The sequence below is a fragment of the Budorcas taxicolor genome, chromosome 17, assembly GCF_023091745.1.
Source record: "Budorcas taxicolor isolate Tak-1 chromosome 17, Takin1.1, whole genome shotgun sequence".
NCBI lineage: Eukaryota > Metazoa > Chordata > Mammalia > Artiodactyla > Bovidae > Budorcas > Budorcas taxicolor.
The window spans coordinates 17548888-17562631 of NC_068926.1; the positions used below are offsets into that span (position 1 = coordinate 17548888).

The 13744-nt window shown below is 43.0% G+C and overlaps 1 protein-coding gene across 1 annotated transcript in view; it reads left to right on the forward strand.

The window, feature by feature from the left end:
• TBC1D9 (TBC1 domain family member 9) overlaps window positions 1–13744 on the forward strand; it is a 119303-nt gene that overhangs the window by 67586 nt on the left and 37973 nt on the right. Inside the window, exons 3-6 of the mRNA XM_052655050.1 lie at window positions 509–627; window positions 7877–8105; window positions 8535–8796; window positions 10709–10916. Of these exons, the coding sequence (XP_052511010.1) occupies window positions 509–627; window positions 7877–8105; window positions 8535–8796; window positions 10709–10916 (818 nt within the window). The remainder of the gene's footprint in view (window positions 1–508; window positions 628–7876; window positions 8106–8534; window positions 8797–10708; window positions 10917–13744) is intronic.

Sequence of the window (13744 nt, forward strand, 5' to 3'; positions counted from 1 at the left end):
GACAGGGCTGCTATTCCCTAGTGATAGTCCATTTTCACATCTCATTCATAATTGAAGGGAGGGAGGATCATTTTTTGCCCATTATAGGAGGTGGTTACATCAGATCTCCAGGGGCATACTGAAGGCCTCGTATTGTTGCAACTTAACAATTGTAACCTAGTCTCCTGACAAGATCTGCCTTCCCCTGAAAAGTGCAGATTCCCAGAGGGAGAAAAGAGGATAGGGATAAGTTCCCAACCCAGAGAAGTGAATGGGAGAAACGTTGTTGCCTTCCCTCCCTAAAAGACTGTCCCCAAAGTTTCTGGACTCACCTGGTCAGACGTGACCATACACTATACTTACTCTTGGATTTTTAGTACATCTTTCATCGTCTTCTGTGTGATTTCCTCTGACAGAGAAAAAGTATTAGAAGGCAGAGCTGATGGCGGTACATAGGGATGGGGTGAGCCTGGTTTGAAGGTATCATTTACATGCTGACGTTCATTATTACCATTTTATGTTTGTGCAGGTGGTTCCAGAAAAGAAATCACTGAACACTGGGAATGGCTGGAGCAGAATCTGCTGCAGACACTTTCCATCTTTGAAAATGAGAACGATATCACCACATTTGTGAGAGGAAAAATACAGGTAGTGTTTTATTTATTTTATTTATTTATTTTTATTAACATATAACTAACTTGCTGCACTGTGTTAGTTCTAGGTACACAACACAGTGATTCAGTATTTCTTAAGTTAGGGGAATTTAAAACAACAACTTTTCACTAGAAAGAATTTCAAACTTACAGAAAAGTTGCAAAAGTAAGAATTGTATAAAACATACCTGGAGATCCTTTACTTACATGCTTCTGTTATTAACAGTTGACCACATTTAAATTTATTATTTGTGGGAAACATTGAAAAGCATCAGTAAGCTTAGAAAAGATGGCGGCTCCCAAATTAAAAAAAAATATATTATTGAATAACGGAAAGCTTGGACTATAAAGAAAGCTGAGCACCGAAGAATTGATGCTTTTGAACTGTGGTGTTGGAGAAGACTCTTGAGAATCCCTTGGACTGCAAGGAGATCCAACCAGTCCATCCTAAAGGAGATCGGTCCTGGGTGTTCATTGGAGGGACTGATGTTGAAGCTGAAAACTCCAGTACTTTGGCCACCTGATGTGAAAAGCTGACTCATTTGAAAACACCCTGATGCTGGGAAAGATTGAAGGCAGGAGGAGAAGGGGACAACAGAGGATGAGATGGTTGGATGGCATCACCAGCTCAATGGACATGGGTTTGAGTGAACTCTGGGACTTGGTGATGGACAGGGGGGCCTAGGATGCTGCAGTCCATGGGGTCACAAAGAGTCGGACACGACTGAGTGACTGAACTGAACTTATTGATAAAACCAAGCAGATTTGATAAATCTTCCTTTGGTTTAAGTCGTGTGTCTGAATTTCTGGGAAGTAATATAAGTGGGGGAGTCTGAGGACTCCATAGAGGGGCTGGGTGAAAGGGGGCAGTGGTTGGTGGGGAAACAGAGACAGGAGGGGTCTTCTCCTTCCAGGAGTCACTGCTGAGGCTCTCAGTTACCTTTTTGTCTTCGTTGTTCAGTCTCTCAGTCGTGTCCAGCTCTTTGCGACCCCATGGACTGCAGTACGCCAGGCTTCCCTGTCTTTCACTATCCCCCAGAGTTTGCTCAAACTCATGTCCATCAAGTCAGTGATGCCATCCAACCATCTCATCCTCTGTCATCCCCTTCTCCTCCTGCCTTGAGTCTTTCCCAGCATCAGGGGTTTTTTCCGATGAGTCAGCTCTTTGCATCAGGCGTCCGAAGTATTGGAGCTTCGGCTACAGCATCAGTCCTTCCAGAGAATATTCAGGGTTGATTTCCTTTAGGATTGACTGATTTGATCTCCTTGCAGTCCAAAGGACTCTCAAGAGTCTTCTCCAACACAATTCAAAAGCGTCGATTCTTCGGCACTCAGCCTTCCTTATGGTCCAGCTCTCACATCTGTACATGACTACTGCAGAAACCATAGGTTTGACTGTGCAGACCTTTGTAGGCAAAGTGATGTCTCTGCTTTTTAACGTACTGTCTAGATTTGTCATAACTTTTCATTGTCCTCCCTCAAGTGTTACTGTCTTTGGGAAATAGGCACAAATCAGAAGTGGTAGGAAGAAACTGAAGCTTAAAAGTGATAAGAGATGGCATGGGGAGGGAGGTAGGAGGGGGGTGCAGGATTGGGAACGCATGTACACCCGTGGCGGATTCAAGTTGATGTATGGCAAAACCAAGACAGTATTGTAAAGTAAAATCTTAAAAAAAGTAATAAGAGAAATAAAGCAGGAGCAAATTATGGGTCAAATAGCCATTCTTTTTACCCTTTTCATTACATCAAAAGTGTCAGGTTTCATTCCCCTGAAACCAGTTATGAAGAAGGAATTGCTATTAATGCAATTATGTGTGAAAATCATTCATGTGCAAATAGATGGTTTAAGCACTCACAGATTGTCCAGTAATGAAGGGAACCAACACACTTACTTGTTTTGAGACCTAATTCACTTTTAAAAATTATAAATGTTATAATTAACTGCAGAGGCAACCACAATCCAAACACCATAGATAACTTTTGTTTTTTTCTTTTTAGATTTCTCGTATGCTTATTTATCCTAATAGTAGTCTGGCTATACATATAACTTTATAGCATATCTTTTTTCTCCAGTATCTACTATATTGTTGTATAACTTTAGCTGTTATTATAATAACTGAATATTATCCCATAATTGACCTTACTATTCCTCCTTAAATAAATCTCCCTAGCTTTTAGACTAGTGAGAATCAGGTACAAACAATAATACAATGAATTGTTCTGTTCATATGTAACTTTTCTTATAGTTTTTCTCCTCTTTAGGACAGATTACAAAATGTTGGTTAATGGGTTAAGTTTAAATGCTTTTAATGGACGTTAGTAGATATTGTCAGTATGTTAGAATCCCTGTGTGATTATAATGTTGCTTACTTTCAGCATTATAATTGTTTAAGTAGTTTTGCAAGTTTAAGTAAAAGTTGGTGTCTTATTGTTTTCATTTTTGTCTTTGATTATGAAGTTGAGTATTTTTTCATGTTTGCTAAGTTAATGTTCCCCTTTTTATGAACTACCTATCAATGTTCTTTGTACTGGATGTCCTGAATGTTTGGACTGTAGCAATTTTACAAAATTACATGGAGCTGTTGCCTAGAACAGGGGTGACCTATTTCATATTATGAAGAACCTATAGAACATATATACCCTGGTGGCTCAGTGGTAAAAATCCACCTGCCAATGCAGGTTCAATCCCAGGATCAAGAAAATCCCCTGGAGGAGGGCATGGCAAACCAGTCCAATATTCTTGTCAGGGAAATCCCACGGACAGAAGAGCCTGGCAGGCTACAGTCCATGGTGTCGCAAAAGAGTCAGACATGACTGAGTAACTAACCAGCAAGAACAACATAGAACATACAGAAAGGAGATCATTCCATCCCTTTGTTCCATCATCTGGTCCACCTGGCTAAAGTTACAGTAATCTGAAGAGATTCTGCATTGTGAACCCTCTTTTTTTTCTTGAAGTTGGGAAAGTTGGAAGTGGAACTTTAGGGATTATTATCCTTATTGTTGAAACTAGTTGGTGAGGCCTGGTCTGTAATGTGTTTTAGTGATGTTTTTCACCTCTATGTCCTTATAAATCCTCTCATATTTAAAGAAATTTTCTTTTAAAAATTTCAACGAGCCTTCTAGATATGTAGTACTTATTAGCTCTTTGATAGCATGAAAAAGTGAAAGTGTTGGTCTCTCACTCATGTCAGACTCTTTGTGACCCCGTGAACTGTAGCTCGAAAGGCTCCTCTGTCCGTGGAATTCTCCAGGCAAGAATACTGGAGTTGGTAGCCATTCCCTCCTCCAAGGAATCTTCCCAACCCCAGGGACCGAATCTGGGTCTGCCGCATTGCAGGCAGAGTCTTTGCTGTCTGAGTCACCGGGGAAGCCCCTTGGATAGTGTAGTTTGAAGTTAGTGTTCCTTCTCTCTAAACATATGGGCGTCATTTGGTTTGTTCTGCATTGCTCTTTTCTAGTATTCTTCTGACTTCAGGGCAGAGCCTTGCTACAGGACAGCGGACATTAGGCTTGAGGGTCTCCATGCGCGCTCGGAGTTGATTGGCCGTTGGCATTGCCTAAGGACCCAACTGCAACTTCCTATTAGTTGTTCTCATTCTGTCCCTTTCACCTATTCACTCATTCATTTCCTTTCTCCTTCTTGCATGTTTTTGATTCCCCTACTGTGAAGGTATTGATAGCTCTGAAGTGTCATATAGGTCACATCTCTACACCCGTGTCTCCATCCCTGCCCTGCGAATAGGTTCATCTGTACCAGTTTTCTAGATTCCATGCGCTGTGCTGCGCTTAGTCGCTCAGTTGTGTCTGACTCTTTGCGACCTCATGGACTGTAGCCCACTAGGCTCCTCTGTCCATTCTCCAGGCAAGAGTACTGGAGGGGATTGCCATGCTCTCCTCCAGGCGATCTTCCCAACCCAGGGATCGAACCCAGGTCTCCCACATTGCAGACACAGTCTTTACTGTCTGAGCCACCAGGGAAGCCCAAGAATACTGGAATGGGTAGCCTGTCCCTTCTCCAGGGGATCTTCCTGACCCAGAAATCAAACTGGAGTCCCCTGCATTGCCTGCAGATTCTTCACCAGCTGAGCTACCAGGGCAGTCCCTAGATTCCATATATATGCCTTAATATATGATGTTCACTTTTCTCCTTCTAACTTACTTCACTCTGTATAACAGACTCTAGATTCATCCACATCACAGCAAATGACCATTTGTTTCTTTTTATGGCTGAGTAATGTTCCCTTGTGTATATATATTGCACATCTTCGTTACCCATTCATTTGTCAATGGCCTAGAGGGGTGGGATGGGAGGGTGGAAGCGAGGCTCAAGAGGGAGGGGGATATATGTATACCCATAGCTGACTGGTGTGTTGTACAGCAGAAACTGATACAGCCTGGTAAAGCAATTATACTCCAACTGAAAAAAAAGACATGTCACAAAGGCTACAGATATATCTGCCAGTTCTAACAGGTGTTTTCATCCCGCTTCTCTCAGAACTGGATTCTCCTCCTCCCCACCCAGACGTCTAGGGCCCTCATGCTCCCTGCTGGTTGTCTGCAGTTCCTTGGAATAGCACGCCACCAGACCCTGCTTACCCCCAAAGCAGGTCCAAAATGTGTCTCCCCTGGCTTCCCCGAAGCAGCCTCTCTATTCTCTTGGTGGAGTGGTACCAAAAGTAACTAGAGGGAACAGCCTTACCTTAAGAGCCTCTGAGGGAAATGCATTGCTACTTCCGACGCCATTCAGCCCTCCCATGAAACAGAAGAATAGGAGTCGGCAACTTGGTACTTAGTCTTCCAAATTGATTTTGCTAACTCTTAAGCAATTTTAGACTTAGAAATCTGTGACTCTGGAGGTCACAATGAAAACTAAGATAGGGCCCCTTAAGATACATGTTTATTTGGAAAGACAGCATGTACTGTTAAAAATCTTATTTATTTATTTAGTTTTGGTTGCACTGGGTCTTCACTGCTGTGTGCGGGCTTTCTCTAGTTGAGGCAAGAAGGGGCTACTTTTTGTTGTGGTGCGAGGGCTTCTCGTTGCGCTGGCTTCTCTGGTTGCTGGGCATGGGCTCTGGGTTATGCGGGCTTCATTAGTGGTGGTTTACAGACTTAGTTGCCCCTCGGCATGTCGGACCATGGATCGAACTGGTGTCCCCTGCATCGACACTGAACCACCAGGGAAGTCCCAACATATACTCTTTTAATAAATTTTTTTAAATTAAATATCTCTTAGGTGCTAGCTGCTGTCGGTAAAAACTTTTTGAGACATTGTGTTTGAAAAGCATATTTAGTGGTTGGGGGACATATACACAAAATAATTTCAGCCAGCAGAGAAATTAAGAGAATATAAAGACGAGAATGCTGGTGCTTATGCCAGACTTGGTTAGTTTCATAGAAAATGTGATGTTTACACTGAACCTGGAAAGGTGGATTTGGGCAGATCAAGAAGGGGTTCTTTGTCACAAGGTGAAGATTGGATTTTTCCCCTCTTACACTGATAGACTGTGGACATTTTCATGGTGGAGATGCTGTTGTCAAATCTCTGTTTCAGAAAGTAGCTGTATAGAATATATCACAGTGTAGAAACACTCCTGATGGCATGCCCATTGGGAAGCCACTACGGTAATTGCTGGACTATGCAAAGGGACTAAGAGGTGGCAAGAGGCTGAAGACCTGTCCAGGGCTGTGTTTGCTGTTTTGATTGTTGTTTACATGTTTGTTTTCCACTAGAATTGAATGGTGATGGAGAGGATGGAAGACAAAGCCCTCTCCCCCTTCCCTCCTGCCATCACTCCTTAGTATCACAGCTGCTGGCAACTGGAGTGGACAGTCTGGCAATGAAAATAAAATTCAGGACATCATCTGTATTAAAAAATTTCACTACATCAGGCACAGAGGATCAGCAGTACTTAATGTGAGGAAGAAGAGTTATACTTGGGAGAAGCGTCTGTAAAGAGCTGGGAATTGGACTGGATTTTGAGATTAGGTAGGATTAGTGATGGGTGATACAGTGGTGAAGAATCTGCCTGCCAATGCAGGAGACTCGAGAGGCGAGGGTTTGATCCCTGGGTAGGGAAGATCCCCTGGAGGAGGAAATGGCAACCCACTGTAGTATTCTTGCCTGGAAAATTCTGTGGACAGGGGAGCCTGGCAAGCTATAATCCATGGAGTCACAAAGAGATCGACATGACTAAGTACACACAGAATTAGTGAAACAGACAGCAGTCTTACTCTAGATTTTATGCCCTCAGAATGAATGCCAGGACCACAGGCAAGAAGGTGAAAAGCCTACAGATGACGTATCCAGGCCCTGAATGTGCTTTGGATCTTGTCAAGTGCAGTGCAGTGAGAACAAGTGTTGCATTGTTGGTTGGATCAAAAATGTGCATGGTCTAGAATATTGGATTTTACATGGTGATTGTAGGGAAACAGAATTTTGATAATAAGAATTTTGTAGTTATAAGATTTGGGAAGATGTACTTATAGGGAGCATCCAGAATTCACTGGAAGCCCAAAGGCAGGAATTCTAGGTATGAGGCTGCCCAAATTCACAGGGAACTGCAGTGACAGCTTTGGGATCAAAACTCCAGGCATTCATGCTCCAGAGCTCATGTTTATCTCACCGTACCTTGTGAACAGAGGAAATGGAGATGAGGTAAGAGGGATTTGGTGATTACAAAGTCAAAGGTGGAATATCAAGGAACATTTTCCTGCAGGAGACATATGTAGAAGCCATTTTTCATTGAATTGTGGAGGAACTGGGTAACAAACAGCCCCTTAAGCTGCTAAAATGATTAAGCAGTAGGTTAAGCCAGTTACTTGTCTTGCAGAGATCTTATTTCCTGTGCAACTGACCAAAAATGGTGTGCTTATATAATTTCCACTCCAATATTCACCTCTTTTCTGTTCATATGGTGGCTTGTTCCTTTTATCCAGGTTCCTGGTATTTTTCGTGGCCGAGAGACGGTGGGTCTGTGGCCAGTAATCAGTTAATGACATGTGTTTTGGTCTTTCTTTGCTCTACATTGATCTGTGTTGCTCTTCAGAAATCTTTTAGGACAGAAATGCTGCTTGTTACGTGGCTTTGGTTTGGGGAGTTGGCTTTGAAAATAATTCAATTTTTTTAAGTGTCCCTTAGAAGAAAATGTTTTCCCTTGCCAGTATGTACAACACACGGGAAAGAAACGGTTCTGGTGATAGTGATACAAGTTGTGCGTTTGTGCTTTATGCCTTCTTAGGGCATCATTGCAGAGTATAACAAAATCAACGACGTGAAGGAAGATGATGACACAGAGAAGTTCAAGGAAGCCATTGTGAAGTTCCATCGGCTGTTTGGAATGCCCGAGGAAGAGAAACTCGTCAACTATTACTCCTGCAGCTACTGGAAAGGGAAGGTCCCCCGACAGGGTTGGATGTACCTCAGTATTAATCACCTGTGCTTTTATTCTTTTCTGATGGGAAGGGAAGGTGAGTCCCCTAGAATTTCAGAGGTAAGCTTTTGAAAGGCTACTGAGGTTTTTGCCTGTCCTGAATGTAAACCATATCTAAACATCAACAGTAGTAAATCTGCAGTTGTAACTGATTTGTGATGACTTAACAGTTGAATTCAATCATTTTTGGCTCCGTTGCTGTAAACTACTTGATTGTGAGATAATAAAAATTGATCAAAGGTATAATTCATTGAGTAGACAGGGACTTAAATCTGTAATAATCACAACTCAGAATTTTTGTGGTCTAGATTTGTCTTTTGAAACTATCAAGCAGAATATTAATAAATATAAGCACATAAGCTCATAGGAGTTCTGTGAAATTGGAGGAGGGTGGTGTGAGATTTCCAGTACCTTGAAAGGATTTTAAGGAGCCACGTATTGACCCAGCCTCGTTCTCTGTGCTCAGCCAAGCTGGTCATCCGGTGGGTGGACATCACTCAGCTCGAGAAGAACGCCACGCTGCTTCTCCCCGATGTGATCAAAGTGAGCACGAGGTCTAGCGAGCATTTCTTCTCTGTATTCCTCAACATCAATGAGACCTTCAAGTTAATGGAGCAGCTCGCCAACATCGCCATGAGGCAGCTCTTAGACAATGAGGGCTTTGAACAAGATCGATCCCTGCCCAAACTGAAAAAGAAATCTCCTAAGAAAGTGTCTGCCCTAAAACGGTAGGTGACAGAGATCTGAAGTCTTACAGACTTTAGAAACAAGAACCCATCTGTTCATTTATGAAAGTTAACCTTTTCTGAACAGCTTCAAGGGTTCAGAACACTTTTCTGGGTATAGATACAAAACTGAGAAAGACTGCCTAAAGCACTCACTGTTCAGCAAGTGAGGTAGACATGACCAGCCCCAGCACTATAGGTTGGGACCTATTTTGGTGCTCAGAGCAGAGCACCTTGAGTACACAGACAGGGAGATGGGCAGAGAAGGACCTCTCCATGGAGCTGCTCAGAGTGGGGCTCTCAAAATTACTCAGTCAGTAGGATGAGTATTACTTTAGACATATTATTTCAGGCAGAGGGACAGTATGGTAAGGGAAACACTAGGGAAAAGCACAGAGGAAAGTAAGCTCATCAACATTTATGGAAGGTGGCTGGGCATGGGATGAGGCTATGCTGCAGAGAAGCCCGGAAGTCTGGATGTGAGAGTGAAGGCTAGAGAGAAGGCAAGGGGAAAGCTGACGTTCTAATGTGTGATGGTATGCATGGAATCACCCCTAACTGAGATGGGGATGAGGGAAGGGAGAGCGTGTCCAAAGGATATGAGGATTCAATTTTGATCATGTTGAGTTGAGTTGCCTGCAGGGCGTCTAACTAGACATCAGTTCAGTGGGATAAATGGAATTGGCCATTGTTGCTGTACAGCTGGTCGTTGAAACCTGACAAGAGGTCACTGTAATGAAAACGCCTTTGGTGATTTGAGACATGTTTTGATAGAGTGATAAGAAGATGGGTTACTGTGGTGGGTTGAATGCACGTGAAAGGCAAGGCAAGGGAATTAGGTCAGTACAGACTGCTTTGTCGAGAAATTCAATGGTAAAATAGGGGGTTTGCTCTTTTTTAGAATGAAAACATTTGAACAGAAGGTAGTATGAAGTAGGCAGGTGGGAAGAGTTTGTTGATGAGGGTAGCACAAAGACAGAAGGGAGCATGGAGATAAAGCCAGAAGAAAATGAGTAATTTCAAAAGTGGCATCTTGGACTTCCCTGGTGGTCCAGTGGTTAGGACTCTGTGCTTCCCATGCAGGGGACTTGGGTTCAATCCCTGGTCGGGGAATTAAGATCCCACATACCAAGCAAAGCGACCAAAAAAAAAAACAAAAAAAGGATCTCACAGCATGCAGAAGGATGCTTGTGTGTGCTGATAACCTCTCCCTTCAAAACAGGCAAAAGAAGAAGGAGGAGGTGAGGGTGGAGGCAGTTTTAGAGATAGAAGGGAGGGAATTGGAGGGCCTGTCTTTGCCTTGTGAAGCCAGAAACTGGATCATCAGGGGCTGAAGTGGCCTAAAACCTTGAGCAAAGATGTGTAAATGATGAACAGGAAGAAGGAACCCATCAGAGAAAAGCTCATGGTCACTGGAGGACCCAGCTGGGCTTAGACACTCTGTTTGTCCAGGAGGTGGGCTGTTCTGTGTTTCAGGCAGTTTTGTTGTTTATTCAAGGTGACCACCGACAGCCTGCAGGTTCATGCGGCTTATGTGCATCCTCATTAGGTCATTCTTAAAAGATAAGGCCCCGAGAGTGGCCGTGGATGAGTATAAATGTCATCATCTCTTCAGAAATTACTGTATTCTTTTAGAAAGGGAATTATTTCCTGTCTAGGCCTTGTTTTCCTAAGATTCTTTGACATTTACAGATACTGATTGTAAAATGACTACACAGGGGACCTAAATATATTAAAATGATTTCATTATGCTTTTGGGTCATCATTGGCGTTAACTCCAGCAGAAAGCCAAGAAGGTAGAAATAAGTCTGACAAGGTGGAAGGGAAAGATGGGCCGGGAAATCTCTGTTGCCGCGTCATTGAGAGGTACTCAAACTTTTCTCTTGTGGGGAGAGTTATTACTGTTGTTTTCCAGTGATCTGGACGCCAGGGCCAAGAGTGAGAGGTACCGTGCACTCTTCCGGCTGCCCAAAGATGAAAAATTAGATGGCCACACAGACTGCACCCTCTGGACTCCATTCAACAAAATGCACATTTTGGGGCAGATGTTTGTGTCCACGAACTATATCTGCTTCACCAGCAAGGAGGAGAACCTGTGTAGCCTCATTATCCCACTGCGAGAGGTACGTGGAAGGTGGCAATGGGTGTTTTAAGAGTTTTATTGGTAATCCTTTTCTGGGTATCTTACCATCACTGAGTTGGCTTTTAACCATGGGTGAGCGTTCCTAATTCTTTGGTGCCATCTGCCCCTCTTTTATGTGTTGTCATTGCTCCGAATGACCATGGGACCTGCGAGGTTTCTTCTTCCAGAAGCAGACTGGTGTTTTATTCTTGTTCGGGTAAGGTGAGATCAACAGAGCAGGAAATGACTGTCATTGAAAAGACACTTGTTATACTCATGGATCCCATCAGGGGGCGCACGCCATGCCAGAGGGCCCGCAGGGGGCAAGCAAGCACCAGGTGGGTCAGCAGGCCGAGGAGCAGGGAGGGATGTGGACTGGAGTCTCAATTGTGATGCCTTGGAAGGAAACAGGTGAGACAGGATAAGCAGGCTTGGGATTGGCAAGTTGAAAAATTCCAGCAGGCTCTAGGGCAGAGGCCCTGTCCCTAATTGCCTGGTTCCTGGCCCTGGGGTGACGAGGGCAAGATGAATAGGGGCCCTGAGTGTGAGAGGAGGTGAAGGAGGTCCTTGGGGTTTGGACTGGTTGGTTTGCTTGTGAAAGGCCTTCTCACAGGTGAGTCCTTTACTCTCTCCAGGAGTTGGTTAACTCTGGGTCAGCAAGGCCCCGAGATGTGAAAACATCAAATAGAGAAACTAGAACGTGTAGTTACTACTCCTGGCCCACAGCCTGAGCATCTGGATCTTTAGGGAGTAGTCTAGGTTGTGAGTCAGAAAGTCAAGATCTGTCTAGTTTGCTGGTTCCCTCTGTTAGAATCACTGGGACCACCGGCCACTGTGGTGTAATCTCTGCAAATTTTGGAGTCTGTACTTTAATAAGATTCCAGGCTGAGGCCCATGGACGATGGAATGAGGAATATTATTATTATACCTGGGTTGGCAGTGGGCTCTCTTGTGTCTTCACAGTGACAGGTTGTTCTGGTACTTGTGGAGAAGCCTTGCTGTTGGGGGTTGAGAAGAAATTCCAGGTTAGGATGTCCAGGGCTGGCAGATCCGCAGTTTCTAACCTGGCTGCTTTCAACCTACTTTGGTCCTTTCCTAGAAATTAAGATGCTTAGAAGCTTTGGCTATTTAATCAAGGTTGGGCCTTTGTTAAGATTTCCTGTGCTAAAGGATTCAAGTTTCTCTTTGCCTTACTTTTCTCTTTCTAAAAAAATAATCATTTATGTCAGCAAATTTTCTTGTTTTATTTTTTCTTGTTTGCATCATTATCACAGAAAACTATTAAAATACAGACAAACAGAAAGAAAACAAAACTCACCCCTAGTCCCACCATTCAAAAATGACCACTGTGAACATCCTGCTATGTAGTTGTTCAGGCTTTCTGTGCATTGCTGTGTATATGTTGTTTATATTATTTAGGTTTAAGAAATAATGAATTTTATTTTTTGCCTATTTCTCTTAACAGTGAGTGCACACTAAACTTATTTCCATGTCATAAAATATTCTTGTATAACTTTTAATGACTGCAAATTATTCCATTACTGGATATGTATAATTTATTTCTTCTTATTTAGGTTACCTTTGGTTGGACCTTTGCATTATTTTTTTGTTTGTTTCCTCCCAAGCATATGTATAATTTTCCTTAAATTATAAATTCCTAGAAGTTTGCTGCTACTGCTGCTAAGTCACTTCAGTCGTGTCTGATAATTGGTGGATTAAAACGAATACAAAGTGTTAGGCAATGGAAAAATCTAGTTTTCTTTCTTATAGGGTGAGCTCATTGGTATTGTAACACATTTGGAGACTAGAATTATTGGGGGTGAATTCTGAGATGGATGGTTGATCGGTACTTACAGTGGCTCTGAAATGCATCTCATGGCTTTTTCCAGCAAACTTACCCTCTTTATCTTAGGGAGTTACTAAACTCTGTGTGTGTGCGTGTGTGTGTGTGTGTGGTAATTGACATCATGTACTAGTTTCAGGTTAACATAGTAGTGATTTGATATTTGTATATATTATATGATGATCACTATGATAAGTCAGTTAACATCTATCACCATTCATAGTATGCTATTAAAGTCTGCTATTAAAAATGTCCTTCGTCAGGTACTACCTGAACAAAATAAAGCAGAGTGACCTGGACCCACAAGGGAACCCATCCTGACATTAAGAATATACTGAGTGTATCATTTCTAAATCTGAGTGAGTCATCACTTTGTTTATCCAAAGGTAACTGAGGAACAGAGGGGCTGGAGGCTGCCATCCCGTATCTTCTCTCCTGTTCCCCTCCTTCGGGTTCAGTTCAGGGGCTCTGTGTACATTTTAGTGTGATCTACAGTAGGATCACGTGAGCTTGGCAGAGTTAGGAGATTGATGGTTAGTACCCTCAACCCATCTTGTGCTTCCCAGTTTTCCCTAACAAGTAGTAGGGCAGAGATAATTCAGGCACATTTCAGGATAAGTCAGAAGGGGGAGGATAGTATAGGTGGCATTTAGAAGTAAAGTGTGTTGTGGTTGGAGGGTACGGCTTGAAAGAAACCCCCAATGAGATAGCAGTGCCCTTTCTTTACCCCAGTGAATCACTGAGGTATATTAGTGGTAAATCCTAAACCTCAACTAATGGAAGAAGCAAAGGACTTGTGTTTATTCCTACTCTAGGTTATATAATGACAAAAATGCACTAGGGCAGGGCTCCCACCTTCCGTCAGAGTCTGTTTGAGCAGTGATCTCTCCATGAACTCAGTTAAGCTGATTGATCAGTAGGAGCCTCAAGGAACCTTGCATCCCTCCTTGGAACAGCTCCTTTTAGAATTCTGTAGATTCAGGATT